The sequence below is a fragment of the Gymnodraco acuticeps genome, unplaced genomic scaffold (assembly GCF_902827175.1).
Source record: "Gymnodraco acuticeps unplaced genomic scaffold, fGymAcu1.1, whole genome shotgun sequence".
Lineage (NCBI taxonomy): Eukaryota > Metazoa > Chordata > Actinopteri > Perciformes > Bathydraconidae > Gymnodraco > Gymnodraco acuticeps.
The window spans coordinates 4139980-4153815 of record NW_022989755.1 but is presented as its reverse complement, the minus strand read 5'-3'; the positions used below and the strand labels follow the sequence as shown (position 1 = coordinate 4153815).

Here is a 13836-nt window from a genome sequence, read left to right as displayed (position 1 = left end):
AGGCCTATCTGTTAACTTTTTTTGTACCTCAAAAGATTATACAAAAATATTTTTAAGATCCAAAATCCTGATTCTAGGAAACATTTCTCATTATTTAGAATTACTAACTCATTATTTTGAGATACGAAGTCATTATTTTATTCTGAGAACGTCTTTAGTTATAATACTTAATTTCCCCCCTTTAATAAGGCTAATTTACAATACAAATGAATACTAATACTATGTTAATAGTAATACTTAAATTCAATATTAAGTTTGTAATGTTTTTTGTAGTTGTTACTTTTCCCTGCAGAATCTCTTTTCCCACTCCAGCAGGTGGCGGTAATGCACCTCTACTCGTGTTCGGCACCTGTCAGACGAACACCACAGAAGAAGAAAGCAGAACGTGCTGCTGGAGGTCAGAGGATAGACGAGAAGACTTTCTCAGTATCTGTAACAAAAATCTGCATTTTCACGTTTAAAACTCAGTGAGGATTTAACATTCACATCAGCAGGACACCGTCTACTGCTGTCAGTGAATCCAGCGGCTCGTCGTCGACCAGTCTCTCTTGGATTTTGAGTATTACGACATAGCTAGCTAGTGCTTGCTAACGGCTAGCAGCTCCGGTGTTCACCAGGTGACCCTCGGATCTCCTCACTTTACAGCCATGGACAACTCGCAAGGGTCGGGAGGAATGAAAGGAGGTATCGGGGGTCTCTTTGGAGGAGGTGAATACTCCAACACAGAGCTCGCCGGTGTTCCCTGTAAGTGTTCCCTTTGCTTTAGTCTGCTAACACCGGTAACATCTGTGCTGGTCGCCAGCTCTATGTCCTTTGGATGTCTTGTTGATACAACCGTTACACAATTTAAAAGGTTATTCAACATACTATTGTGATTTCATTTCAGTGACTGGAATGAGTCCTTTGTCCCCTTACCTCAATGTCGACCCTCGGTACCTTGTTCAGGTAAGCTAAAGTGGAATGTATCTTCTTTGTAAATTCAGATTCTTTTAAGTACTATCATTAGGCATAATGGAGAAATGTGACAGCCTGATAACCCATTTGAAGCTTGACTATATGGGCTCAGACAATAATCAGATTTAAATTATTTTAGATAGTACAATGTTTCCTACATGTTGTCTAGATTTGAAAAAGTGAATGTATTGAACAGTAACAATAACAGCCTACAAGACAACCAAGACCGAACCAACTACCCTATAATCTAACCTTACCTTATATTTTAAGTGAATCCAAAACAATATTCCATCACTCAAATGTTATATAAATAGAGGCATATGGCAAGTCAAAATAACAGTACAAATGGACATTTATAAATGTGTCTTTTTTAACATTTATTTTCTAACAGCTGTTGATGTTGTGTTTCAGGACACAGATGAGTTTATTCTGCCCACCGGTGCCAATAAAACAAGAGGAAGGTTTGAACTGGCTTTCTTTACCATTGGAGGCTCGTGCATTATTGGTAAGGCAAAGTACACGTGTTCATTATATATATATTTACTGTATATAAATCCCTTTCACTTTACATCATTTTTTGCTTTGTAGTAAAAATGATAAACGTGTGTAGAATATGAGTACACATTTCGTACACGGGGTGTTTAAAGTGCTTTACAAAATAATAAATAACAGGTTCATTTAAACTGGTATACATTCTGCAAAGAATGAGTCACACATTAATACAAACAAACACTCAAAATACTGGACAAAAAATCTGTTTATTATCACTGCCCAATACTCAAAACATACAACTTGTTGAGCTTGAAACAAGCAAATGTTTGCCTGTTTTACAAGATTGTCAACGGCCTTACCTCACCTCCTCTTAGACAGTTTGTTAATATACGCACAACTGCAACTAGGATAACGAGGTGCAGCAAGAGGAGATTGCATTATTCCACTCAGAAAAAGTTCTTTCAGTCAGTCTTCATTTTCTGTTAAAGCTGCTCAGCGATGGAACTCAATCCCTTCTCCAATCAGAGACCAGACTACATTCGGGTTATTTACATTACAACTCAAAATATGGTTAGTGAGGAATCAGCTCTGCCAACACTGACTCAATCATCTGCTCCTTAAAACCCACTGCCATGTTCTTTTGTTTTATTGTTCTGTCGTTTACATTTTTTTATTTAAGTATTCCAGTAATGTGTGTTCCATGTTTTACATTTATTGTATTTACTTGTTTAAAATTAAATGTGTTTTACATTGACTGTAGGGACTACAGATGAAAAATAGCCTCTTCGCTAACTCTGGCACATTTACAGAAATAGGCGCATTCACACCGCAGTACTTTTCCCACAAAGGTTCATGAGAACTTAGTTCATGAGAACTCTTTAGAACTCTTTTAGTTCTCATGAACTAAGTACAGATCGCGTTCACACCAGAATAAGTCCCTGGGGGTGGATTAGTCAAATGAAGCCGCTGACGTCACTTGTTCTTCTTCTGCTTTGGGTTTACTGGCAGGCTGCAAACCACTTCACGGCGTATACTGCCGCCCGAAGTCCCTGGAGTTAGGGACTGGCTTCAGTAGAAGCTGCTGGGAGTCCCAGCAGCTTCTACTGAAGCCTTCAGAGTAAATCGCCAGAACGCCGACACCTCCTCATCTCCACCGCTCCCATGTTTTATTTTGTGTTGCCATAAGTTAGTCTCTCTGCGTTTCTGCGCTGGGCTAATGCTAACAATGCTAATGCGAGGATAATAAAATGGCGGCTTCACAAAACTTTTTGGGAGTTTGACGGGGCGTGGTTTGCAATCCGCCCAGCCAATCAGACATAGGAACCTTTTTCTCCCACGAAAGTCCCTGCTCTCTAGCAGGGGTAAAAAGGTTCTTATGAACTAATTTTAGTTCCGGCTCTTTTTGGTGTGAACGCGACATTTCGGAACTATATCGGAACTAAAGTGGGAAAAGTACTGCGGTGTGAACGCGCCTAATGATAATTAATGTGCACCGTCCCTGTTAAATAAATAATAACTGGAACATAACTTGTTTTGACTTCAGGAGCAGCATTTGGGGCTGTAAATGGTCTCAGGGTGAGCCTGAAGGAGACTAGAGGCCTGGGATGGTCCAAACCTCGTAATGTGCAGTGAGTATGGACACTTCAGTAATATTTCTTTAATTACACCTGGATCACTTCTTCTAAATGTTTGCATTCTCCCTTCAGGATCCTCAACATGGTGACCAGACAGGGGGCTTCATGGGCCAACTCTCTGGGCTCTGTTGGTAAGACCTATTATTAGACGATTATTTTTGGTCAAAATTGATATCACGGTTATTAAATACGATTCTTCATTGACTTTGAAAACATCCATTTATTGAACCTTTAAAAAAAAAATACATTTATATCTACATTTAAATAAATAATATCAAAAATAGTAAATACCAATAAAGATCAACAAATATTTTGGAGCGCACTTCCACAACCTACTAAACATCTATAAATATGATCTCTAATGTCACCCACAACCTGTCACCTTTAATCTGCTATACGCAGTACTCTTATTTTGGTAACCCCTTATCCGGAAGTAGCGAGCTAAGAGGTTCCGGCTTGACGAGGTTAGTCAAAGTTGACTGTACGCTAGAGACCGGAGAATAAAGACATGGCAACTAAAGCTTCCCTTGTAACGTCTTTATATTGCTTTATTAAACGGACTGCAAGTCACAACATAACCTGCCAAGAGGGCTTTTAGGGAGGGGTGAGAGCGCATGCGCGGGCAGAATGTATAACGCAAGACAAATTGAGAGCATCATTGTGAAAGAGAATGCAGCAAAAATAATCGTTTTAATCAAGGTTAAAATACGATTAATTGCACAGCCCTAGTAAGACCCTTATAAAAAAACTAACCTCAAATCATACTGCAACATCTAGGGAAGCTTTACTTTATTTGTATACACTACATATTCTATTGGAGTGCTTTTATGAATGTTTGTTGATGTTTGGTATATTTCTTTTATGAAACCTTTTTGTTTTTTTCTTTGCCGTTGCAGCCTTGTTATATAGTGTTTTTGGCGTGGCGATAGAGAAGGCCAGAGGAGCAGAAGACGACATCAACACGGTGGCCGCTGGGACGCTAACTGGGATGCTCTTTAAATCCAGCAGTAAGTGTCTTCTCTGTTGTACACCTACCACTTATGTGCGTGCTATTTGCAGATGTGTTTTAATGAAACAAAGATGGCTGGATTTTAACATTCATTGTCTCCATATAAAATCCTCCTGCGGAAAAATTATGTTTTCACAAGTTCTCAATTAAATGAATGCAACTTTAACCCTACTGAACACCAAAATGCAATGTTTTCAATGCTAATGGGCTGAAACAAGTGATTGTTTATTAAGCTAGGGATTATATACTTTTCTTTATAAGTAATCTATTAAATTGATGCCTATTTCTACCTTGCAAGAGTCATAAGTCTTCATTTTTGAATAAATGTTTTCTAAGGTCCCATTTCTACAGTCATTAAATAATTGGAGTGCACAAACACACCTGATTTTATAATATGGAACTTTGGACTATGGCCTGAAGTTATTTTCCTTTTTTAGATCACATAAGTCGACAACAATCCAAGCAGGTTAAAACACAATGAATATACATGCATAGAAAAACTGTGCAACATGTTGGTTTTAAATAAATTAGTGTGGAGTGTCAACGTTGAGAATAAAGCTTAAAACTACGCCGTAGAGCCATAAAACAGAAATCTTTCTGAAGTTGTTATTTGGCATGTTTTAATGCATTCTGCAATGTTCATACACAGCTCTATCGTTGATTCTGTTTCCTCTATGTTAGCAGGTGGATTGAGAGGTGTAGCCAGAGGAGGCCTGGCTGGTTTAGCCTTATCTGGTGCCTACGCTCTCTACAGCAACTGGGACCACCTCAAAGGCTCCTCCCCCTCCCCGTCCTCCAGGCTGTACTAACCCTCTTCCACACAGATCTGCTTTACATTAGGGCCAAATATCTCTCCAGGACACAGCCTTTCACCACAGCGCTAAGAGGAATTACACTCTGGTCAAATGCAGTGTGCTTTTCAGGGAAGTGTGGGCTCTTCCCAGTACTCTGGTTCACTTTCCTTTCCAGGAGCATTCTGGGGAACATAGGATGTGGTTGAAAAGAAAAGGAAGATTGGACTAAACTCCGCTGGGAATCGAAATGTAGACCGTCCTATAACACCCCTCTCTCTTCATTTATCTGTGGGATTCCTGTCACTGATCTGATTAATCATAAGAAAGGTTTTTTATAGAAGTGTGTCATTTGTTATATTATTGTTTATGTGAGACTTATAAGTCTTCTTTGATGCTAGTTTTGAAATCAATGAACCTGTGATATATGGGTTAAATAAGCCAAAGGGTGACACCTGGTGTGTGTGGTTCACCTGATGAACGACAGCATGTTCTGTTTCTGGACTGAAAGACTCTTCTAGTAGACGAGGAAAGAGATTTTCATTTACGATGTACAAACACAGAACGAAGCCTTAAGGTCAGTTCTAAATACTGTTGTATTTATTGAAGCGTGTATGCAGTGGTTCCTGTTTTACTGTGCAAGAAGAAATTACTGTAAAGCTGTTGGTGTCTCCATCACACTCGCTGTATTAAAAACGATATTAAAAAAATGTTGACAAAGATTTAGCTTTTAACTATTTTATTGCACAATTGTAGACTGGAGGTAAAAGCGTTGTACGACTTTGTTCAGAGCAGTGCATAGTGTACACTGTCAAATATGATGTGTTTAAAACAATAGTTGCCCATTCAGAACTTGTATTTACATCTTGAAGTGGTTGCTGAATGGACTATGGCACATCAAAACAGATTGTTGTCTCATGTGGACGTCAGACATTAAACAGAGCTTAAGTTTGCTGCCAGCACAGAGCCGGGGACACGTTTAGTGCAGGAAGAAGTCCCTGATGCGCGTCGCCTCGATCCAGGGGATGTAGGCAGCGGTGCGGGTGAAGACGCTGGGTTTGTTCTCCACGGTGCAGCCAATCGGGCCGAAGCTCACCACACCGTGCACCTCCCAGCGGTCGTGACCCTGCTGGCACAGCAGAGGGCCGCCGGAGTCACCCTGAGAGATGGTGAGGAGGTAGCATCTTTTAAAAATTCATCATTTCTTTTACCCCCAAAATATTCAGTAAATCGGAGTCTAGGGTTCAATGTTTAGTCGACAAAATTATATATCAATCAAGAGAAAAGTTATCAAATCATTTACTAATAAATTAAAGTATTTTTTTGTGCTTAAATGGCAGAACCTGCCTCAAATAATGAGATTTGCTTTGTGTTTTATATTGTATTCAAATTTAAAGTATGCTCTTTTTCAGGTACATATTCGTTTTGTGCCTCTACTCTCTACTGGGACATGTCTCCATGCTTTAATGCTCAAAAAGCTCTTTATTCTTCTCGTGCTGCAGCACCTCTTTTCGCCCTGTGTCTGAAACCAGAGCCCAGTCTGCTCTGATTGGTTAGCTGGCCGACTTTGTTGTGATTGGTCAACTGCCTAGAGATGTCCCGCCCCTTAGCCATTGTATTGGAGCGCTAGCCAATAGAATCGCAACTGTTACGTAGTGATGTTCACTTTGTCGCTGGAGTTAACAGTCAAGGTGTTTCAGGCAGGGGGGGCCGTATATTTGGGGGAGAGTAACTTTGGGATTGTAGCCTTTGGAGACCATTTATACATTTTATATGCACAAAAAACAATATAACACACTACAGGAAATAAAAAAAAACAAATAAGTATAATAAGGCCTCTTAATCCCCTTGGAACTGGGATGGTTGATTCTCACTAGCCTATTTTCTGACATTTCTTAGACCACGATATTACTCTGAAGAATCTTCAGATTCATAATGAAAGTAACTGTTAGTTAGTTGCAGCTTTAAGTTTGTCATACCTGGCATGCAGCAGGCGGGCCCTCAGTGTCTCTGAACCCGGCACAGATCATGGAGTCTCGGACACGCTCGCCCCAGAATTTCTTCTGCCGGCAGGTCTTGTGGCCAATGATGGGTAGGCGGGCTTGATTCAGGGCTTCTGCCAGAGACACATTCTCCTTCCCGCCTGAAATGGAGTAAAGGACAACAATTTTTATTTAAACTGCATTTTAGGTCAATCTAGACAATTGGAATATATAATGCGTGAGTTTGGGTGTTTTTAGTTTTTAAACAGGTTTTTTTTTTAACATATGTTAACTGTTGTTAACACAGCCCCCATTTAGTTTCATTCATCAAGATTTTTCTTTGATTTTAGTTTCTAAGTTCACTGTGTATAAGCATGTTTTTCTTTTTCAATTCAAGATAAGACAATCTAAGTAACTGATAAATAAATGATCATTTTGAGGGGAAGTGTGCCTTTAACAATTCCTCTCACCTCGGGTGTCTCCCCAGCCGGTGACCCAGCAGTAGTGTCCCGGGTTGAGACTGGTCTGCTTGCGCGGCAGGCAGGCGTAGCGGATAAAGTCTGTGGGGACGATATCTGTGGCAGCCTTCACCAGGGCGATGTCGTAGTCCAGCTCGCTGTGAGCCGGGTAACGGAAGTTCTCGTGTCGGTAGATCCTCTTCACGGGAAAGACCCTTTCTGCTTTCTCCGAGCGTCTCAGTTGGTGCTTCCCCAGGACGATCCTCCAACTCCCAGCATCCTCAGCTTTCCCCCTGAGAGGCCAAACAAAAAGTTAAAGCAAGACCATAGTGGTTCTCATTTTGTTTCTTTTTTCAAACCTTCTGTCTTTCTTCTTCTGTGTTCACGGTTTCTTACTTTTGGAAGCAGTGAGCAGCAGTAAGGACCCAGTTCTTGTGAATGAGAGTTCCTCCACAGACGTGAATGTAATGTTTGCTTCCCCTGGGACGAACCTACAGGAGACAACCAGACACCCTCCTCAGTGATGTGACAACATTTGGTGACACTTAATTTACTTTAAAAATGATCACCTGATGGATGATTAATTATGATTTGTTATTAGTGAGTAAACAAGGATGTTCCGTTGCTCACCATGTGGTTGGTTCACATTTGTTAGAGCATCAATGTTAAATCAGTTCATTCACACATGTATTAATATATGACCCAATTAGCCCTATTCTAGTGTCCATTTACCAGAGGTGGACGAAGTACTCTCATCTTGTACTTGAGTACCAGAGTGTAGAAATACTCTGTTACAAGTTCAAGTCCTGCATTCAAAATGCTACTCAAGTAACAGTAGGAAAGTAGTTTCATCAAATTATACTTAAAGTACCAAAAGGAAAAGTACTCATTGTGAAAATTGACCCATTTTAGAATAATATATATTATATGTTTTGATTATAATTATTGATTTATCAAAGTTTTGTCAAAGCTGATAAAGGTGCAGCTAGTTTTAATGACTTTGTATACTGCAGGGTAGCTTGTGAATTTACTCCAGGTGGAACTAATACAGTCTTATTTAAGTGTGGATTCACATCAATAATCCAAATCTGCTAATTTATGGTATTCAATTAATCTATTAGAGTAGAAGTACAAAGTAGCAAAAAAGGAAATACTCAAGTAAAGTACATGTACCTCAAAAAGTACCGTACTTGAGTAAATTAAAGGGTGGCTGTGGCTCAGTTGGTTAGTGCGCTGATCTTCTAATCAAGGGATAGCATGTTCGAGTCCCGCTGCAGTCAGCATGTCGTTGTGTCCCTGGGCAAGACACTTCACCCCAAATTGCTCCTGTGGGTATTGCCCACAGTACTGAGTATGTAAGTCGCTTTGGATAAAAGTGTCTAACATGTAATGTAACGTAAATTAACTCAGTTACTTTCCACCTCTGCGATTTACATAAAAGCGTATTTATCTATGATAATAACACATTTTCTCCTGCTAATGTTAATTACAAATTGTAATATTCTCAAGTGATTAGTCAATTAATTTAGTGAAATACACGTGTCAAACTTATGTGTGCTTAACCACTCCTTTCTACCATTTAAAATAAGAGAATTTACTGATTTTCTCTGTTTAACAAGCATCTATTTGCTTTGAAAAAAGTTGTGCATATGAAATAGATCATTTAAAGACGTCACCTCTTGCTGTGGGAACTTATCATGGGCACTATATTCTGACATTCAATACAATACAAGATTAATTGATAAACTTCTTTAAGACCCGTAGTTGCAGTCTTAGGATAAATAAAAGTGTATCTGGTTTTAGTGTATTGGATTTTTGAATATAACATTGAATATAGCATTGAATTTAAGACCTCCCTAAACTGAACTACATCAATGGAGAGGCAGATGTACCTGCAGAGACACCTGCCAGGGCCAGGAGTGGGGTCTGGCCTCGTTCCCGGAAACAATCCTCTCAGCTACGTTTGGCTTGAAGTGAGCCAAACCACAATCCCTTGGCCAGTCTGAGAGGGAAGCATAACAAAAAAAAAAGTAAAGCTCCAAAACCAGAAAGTTGATATTCAAAAGTAAGGTTTTGCATGTTTTAACAGCCCTCACCCAGGTGGAGGAGCTTGTGCTGGGGCTGCCGTCCGGGGGTGAGCGTGTATGCATTTGCTGGCAGAGATGCCTTGCTCAACAGCAGCGGCAGCAGCAGAGACAGAAAGAGGAGCAGCGGAGGTCCAGGTACAGCCATCTTCATCACAGAATCCCCGGCCGGCAAATGTCCCACGCTATTTATACCAAGCAGCCAACGCACACAAATGTACATGCACAGGTACACATACAGTACACACAAACACACACAGGGACAATAAGCCACAACAAAGGCCAAGCGCTGGATTGTTCTCCTCCAACTGCGGGTTTTCACTGCCGCTGAGAAAAAAAGGGCATTTTGGGGAGTCCCATCAGCACTTTCACATACATATAGTATGCTCACACACAGTACACCAACATGCACACTGCACAATGCAGCACTGTACACAAACATCACATCATGTCACATGACAGCAGTGACATAGTGACCTGAACTTGACCTTTACATCTAAACTCTCACAACTACAGTGCATCCTTTGTAAACGTTACTCTGTAAGATATGTTTTGTTAACCTAATAGACATTTAAACGGTGAGTACAAGTTTATTCTTATTTTTTAAAGTTGTTTTTCTTCCTTAAATGTAACCAAATGTATAACTACTGCTGTTATTCATATTGTTATATGTGTTTGATAGTTATCCTTTTCTTTCTTTTTTGAGACTGTTTGGCAAATAAACAGAATTAAAAAAAAAAGAAATATATTTTTTAAAAACTATTAGATGGATTGCCATGAAAATTGGTAGTGACATTCATGTTCCTTTGAGGATCATTGTTTCATCTTTTTAATCTCCTGACTTTCTATCTAGCATCACCATTAGGTCTAAGGGTCAATGACTAAATACCTGCCAACAAATGGCATTTATATCAGCTATATATGTGTACCACGTGTTAGGTGCTAATGCATGCTAACATTCTAAACCGAGATGTTAAACATGCTCAAGATTATAACTGCTAAACTCGAACTAGTAAACAATATTACTGTGAGCATTTAGCATGGCGCTAATTAGCAGTTAGCTAAAGCATTTAGTCTCACAAAGCAACAATCCTGGCTATATACTCTTAGTGTTAGTTTTGTGTGATATACCGTAATTTAATGTATATCAAAGTCACACAATTTTAAAGAAGAATAACATGTTTGTTTTATGTTTAGCTAATATATTCTTATCACGTGTTTTAAAAAGCCTTACTGATATTGGTGACTGCCGAAAAACTCCAGTGTTGATCGGCATATATGCTCGTATAGTCCGTTTATACAACATAGAAACATCATTTTAATCCTCTTTTTAATCAGTTTCTAAGTATATTTACTGTTTTTTTTGTGGATTGTTTAAAGTGACAGCAACAGAGACCCTAATGTCCACTCAACACACATCTGTGAAAATATGAGGACTGCAGTGGAAGCCACTAGTGAGTTGAGCTTTTTTTTCTGTGGTGAATGAGAGAGAATGTGCCCGCTCATCTGAATAGCAACGCCCGAATGGTCAAACCTCACCACTGTGGTTCACCAAGTTTACACACAACTCAACTTTGTGTATTTTTTTCCACAGTGAATGGGCTGAGAGTGTGGGAAGAGAGCGAGGGAGAGTTATTGGGGGTTTTGAGTTGGTGTTTATTCACAAACAACAAACATATTTCAGCTGAGTCACCTCCTGTGTAATTATATGTGTAAATATTTGAGTGTAAATGTGTTTACCCAGCACTTCTCTCATTAGTCAGCTGGAGAGAAATGCAGATCTTGGTTGGTTTATTTTATACAGAGAAATTAGTCGACTCAGGCTTGAAGATTTGTGGCAAACAAAGACTGTAAAAACGTGTTACAATAGTGTGCAAAAACTAAAGTGCACAAAGAGAACTGTTGACAGAAGTATACAGGCTTTTTACTTGAGTACATAATCATTGTCCTTTTTGGCCAGGTTGCTCTTGGAAAAGAGATTGTAATCTCAATGAGTCTTTTACCTGGTTAAATAAAGCATATATATAAAAATTGTCAGTATTGGCAAAAAAAATTCTGTATGAGGCTCAAGTAAACTTCAGAAGTATAGTTATGATAATATTAAGTTTACTTTTTACTTTCTAAAAACAACAAATGTCTACTTGAAGGTGAATCCTTACTACTGAACCTTGATTTATGATTCATTCAAGCATATTGTATTAGAATATTAACTGTAGATGAAACCAAATTGATCAAATGTATCTGAAAAACAAGCATAGTGAGAGCTCCTCCCAATGCAACATGGTCCCACTAAATATACTACCAATAACATTTTGGAAGAAACATTTTCAGTCAAACGTACCTTTTAAAAGAGGTACATCCATATCTTTATTGGCGTAACAGTATTTTAAGCAGAATAATAGTACTGCATAAACATAGCCAAGTAGTGTTGTTGCGCTTTTGCTATTTGTACTTCAAACCATAATGTGTTTAAAATTGCCACTGTGGCTCTTGGGAAAATACATTGACCTCAAAATGTAATTACAATGCAGTTTAACTGGAAAAATGATCAAGTTAATTGAGCTGAGCTTCATGTAGAGTTTATTGGTAGAGCTCTGCAAATTCAGGACCGGATCAGCCATAATTTATCCATAGTCAATAATAAGTCTGGTCTCCAGGCTCAGTCATCTTCATTCCTGGAGCTTCCACACCACCCAGGCCTCCTCAATGACCTCTTCTTACCACTCCCATGCAAGGTTGATTTTGGATGTCTGCTGCCTTCATCTCCGTAAACCTCATCATCTTCTATTGCATAAGATGCCTCAGCTCTGCTTAATCTACGACCAGCTTCTAATCTTCCCTCCTTATGGCCTCTCCCTTCCCCCTCAACTTCACTCCATCCTTCGTCTGCCTCTCCCATCCCTGTAAAAGTTGAGGTAATAATCGTCACAGGCGGAGGATGTTCTGGGGCAAAGACCTTCACCACATTCGATAGGAGAGGAGGCATCGGTGCTTTTTTCTTCTTCGAGGCGAGTTTGGGAAATCTGGGGCTGTTCTGGATTTCCAGGTGTTTCCGTATGGCTGTGCTCAGCTCTTGCGGATCCACCGACGCTCCGTGAACATCCCATGTCATCCCGTCCTCGTCCCACTGCACCTGCTTCATGCTCCCCCTCCTTCCAAACTGGTCCCTTTCCACTCCCTGGAAGATCTTTAGACACGACCTCCTCCTCTCATGGTCGTGCAATGACGATGTTGCGTTAACATCCCACGTCGGGTCATCTCCTTGCCTCTCCTCCTGCTCCTCACCCTCTCTGCTGTTGGCTGGGAACATGCTGGAAGTCGGGGAGACCAGGTTGGAGTTGGACCCCACTAAAGTCTTCAGGTTCAGTCTTGATCCGGGCGGCGAACCCAGAAAGGAGTGGGAGCCCATGTTGGAGGTGTCCCTTTTGAGGCCCCACAAGGAGCCGTAAGGAGAGATCGTCTGCACCGCTGCGTCCACCAACTCCCTCTGTGTCGTCATTGTCCCTTCCTCCCTGAACTCCGGAGCCTTTTTGATGCTCTCTCTGCTGTTCAAGTTGCACCTGCAGCAGTCGCCCAATAGAGAGTCGCTCAAGGAAGAAACCAGGGGTGACGTCCAACCCCGGCTTTGTCCCTGTTGCCATGGCAGCTCAAGATGGCTGACTGACGCTCCTCTTTCTGATTCCTGTCCGTCTGCTGGGGAATTAGGCGTCTGGTAGCCTAACATTTTCCCTGGGCTCATCACTTCTCCACCCCGTGAAAACTGTGAGCCTCCAGGACTGTACAGCTCTTCTATAATGCCATCATCAAGGCATTCAGGATCTGTTGATGCACCTAACCCTGCTAGGCTAACAGATGATGGTATCGGGGATGGGAATATAAAAGAAAGCGAGTTATTCTCCAGGAAGCCCTCATCCTCCGTGTTAGTGGGCTGCAGGAGATTGGGGGAGTGGGATGGGAAGTGGGATGGCAAGGGTGACGCGGTCAGAGCACGCATTGGTGACTGAAGTGGGGATGGCGAGGGCGCATGTAAGTCTACCTGATGCTGTGGGCTCAGCGTAAGTGTTGAAGAAGAAGAAGTTAAGACATCTTCAGTTGCCTCTAGCGGCGACATGAATGGAGAGTAAGTGGTCATTTTGGAAAAGGGAGAGCAAGGGGTTTCCTGGGTTAGACTCGAAGGGCGTGAGGTCCCATCTTTCCACACAATTGTATCTGGAGTGCTGCTGCGACTGTGTGTGCTGGTACTGCTCTCACTCCAGCGATGCATGTTAGCGATCCAGCGCTCGCTGAGGGCGGGGGGGCTTTTGTGCATGTCCGTGTTGGCGGAGTTGATGTGCTGCCACATGCGAGGGTGCAGCTTCTGCAGCGTCACAGAGTTCTGCTCGATGTGTGTGTTGGTGCTGGAGCTGCGTCTCAGGTCCATACCGATCCAGGC

The 13836-nt window shown here is 41.0% G+C and overlaps 2 protein-coding genes across 2 annotated transcripts; one reads left to right on the top strand and one right to left on the bottom strand.

The window, feature by feature from the left end:
* Nucleotides 1-344: 344 nt before the first annotated feature.
* timm23a (translocase of inner mitochondrial membrane 23 homolog a (yeast)) lies at nt 345-5602 on the top strand. Its single transcript, XM_034213573.1, has 7 exons — nt 345-744; nt 887-945; nt 1366-1459; nt 2990-3074; nt 3153-3211; nt 3977-4087; nt 4771-5602. Exons 1-7 carry the CDS (start codon nt 648-650, stop codon nt 4896-4898), a joined length of 633 nt encoding a protein of 210 aa, XP_034069464.1. The 5' UTR covers nt 345-647; the 3' UTR covers nt 4899-5602.
* A 222-nt stretch (nt 5603-5824) lies between these two features.
* zgc:112285 (uncharacterized protein LOC561476 homolog) lies at nt 5825-9552 on the bottom strand. Its single transcript, XM_034213560.1, has 6 exons — nt 9417-9552; nt 9213-9322; nt 7717-7811; nt 7333-7613; nt 6860-7023; nt 5825-6039 (listed from the first exon to the last, which is right to left on the bottom strand). Exons 1-6 carry the CDS (start codon nt 9550-9552, stop codon nt 5860-5862), a joined length of 966 nt encoding a protein of 321 aa, XP_034069451.1. The 3' UTR covers nt 5825-5859.
* Between the last annotated feature and the right edge of the window lie 4284 nt (nt 9553-13836).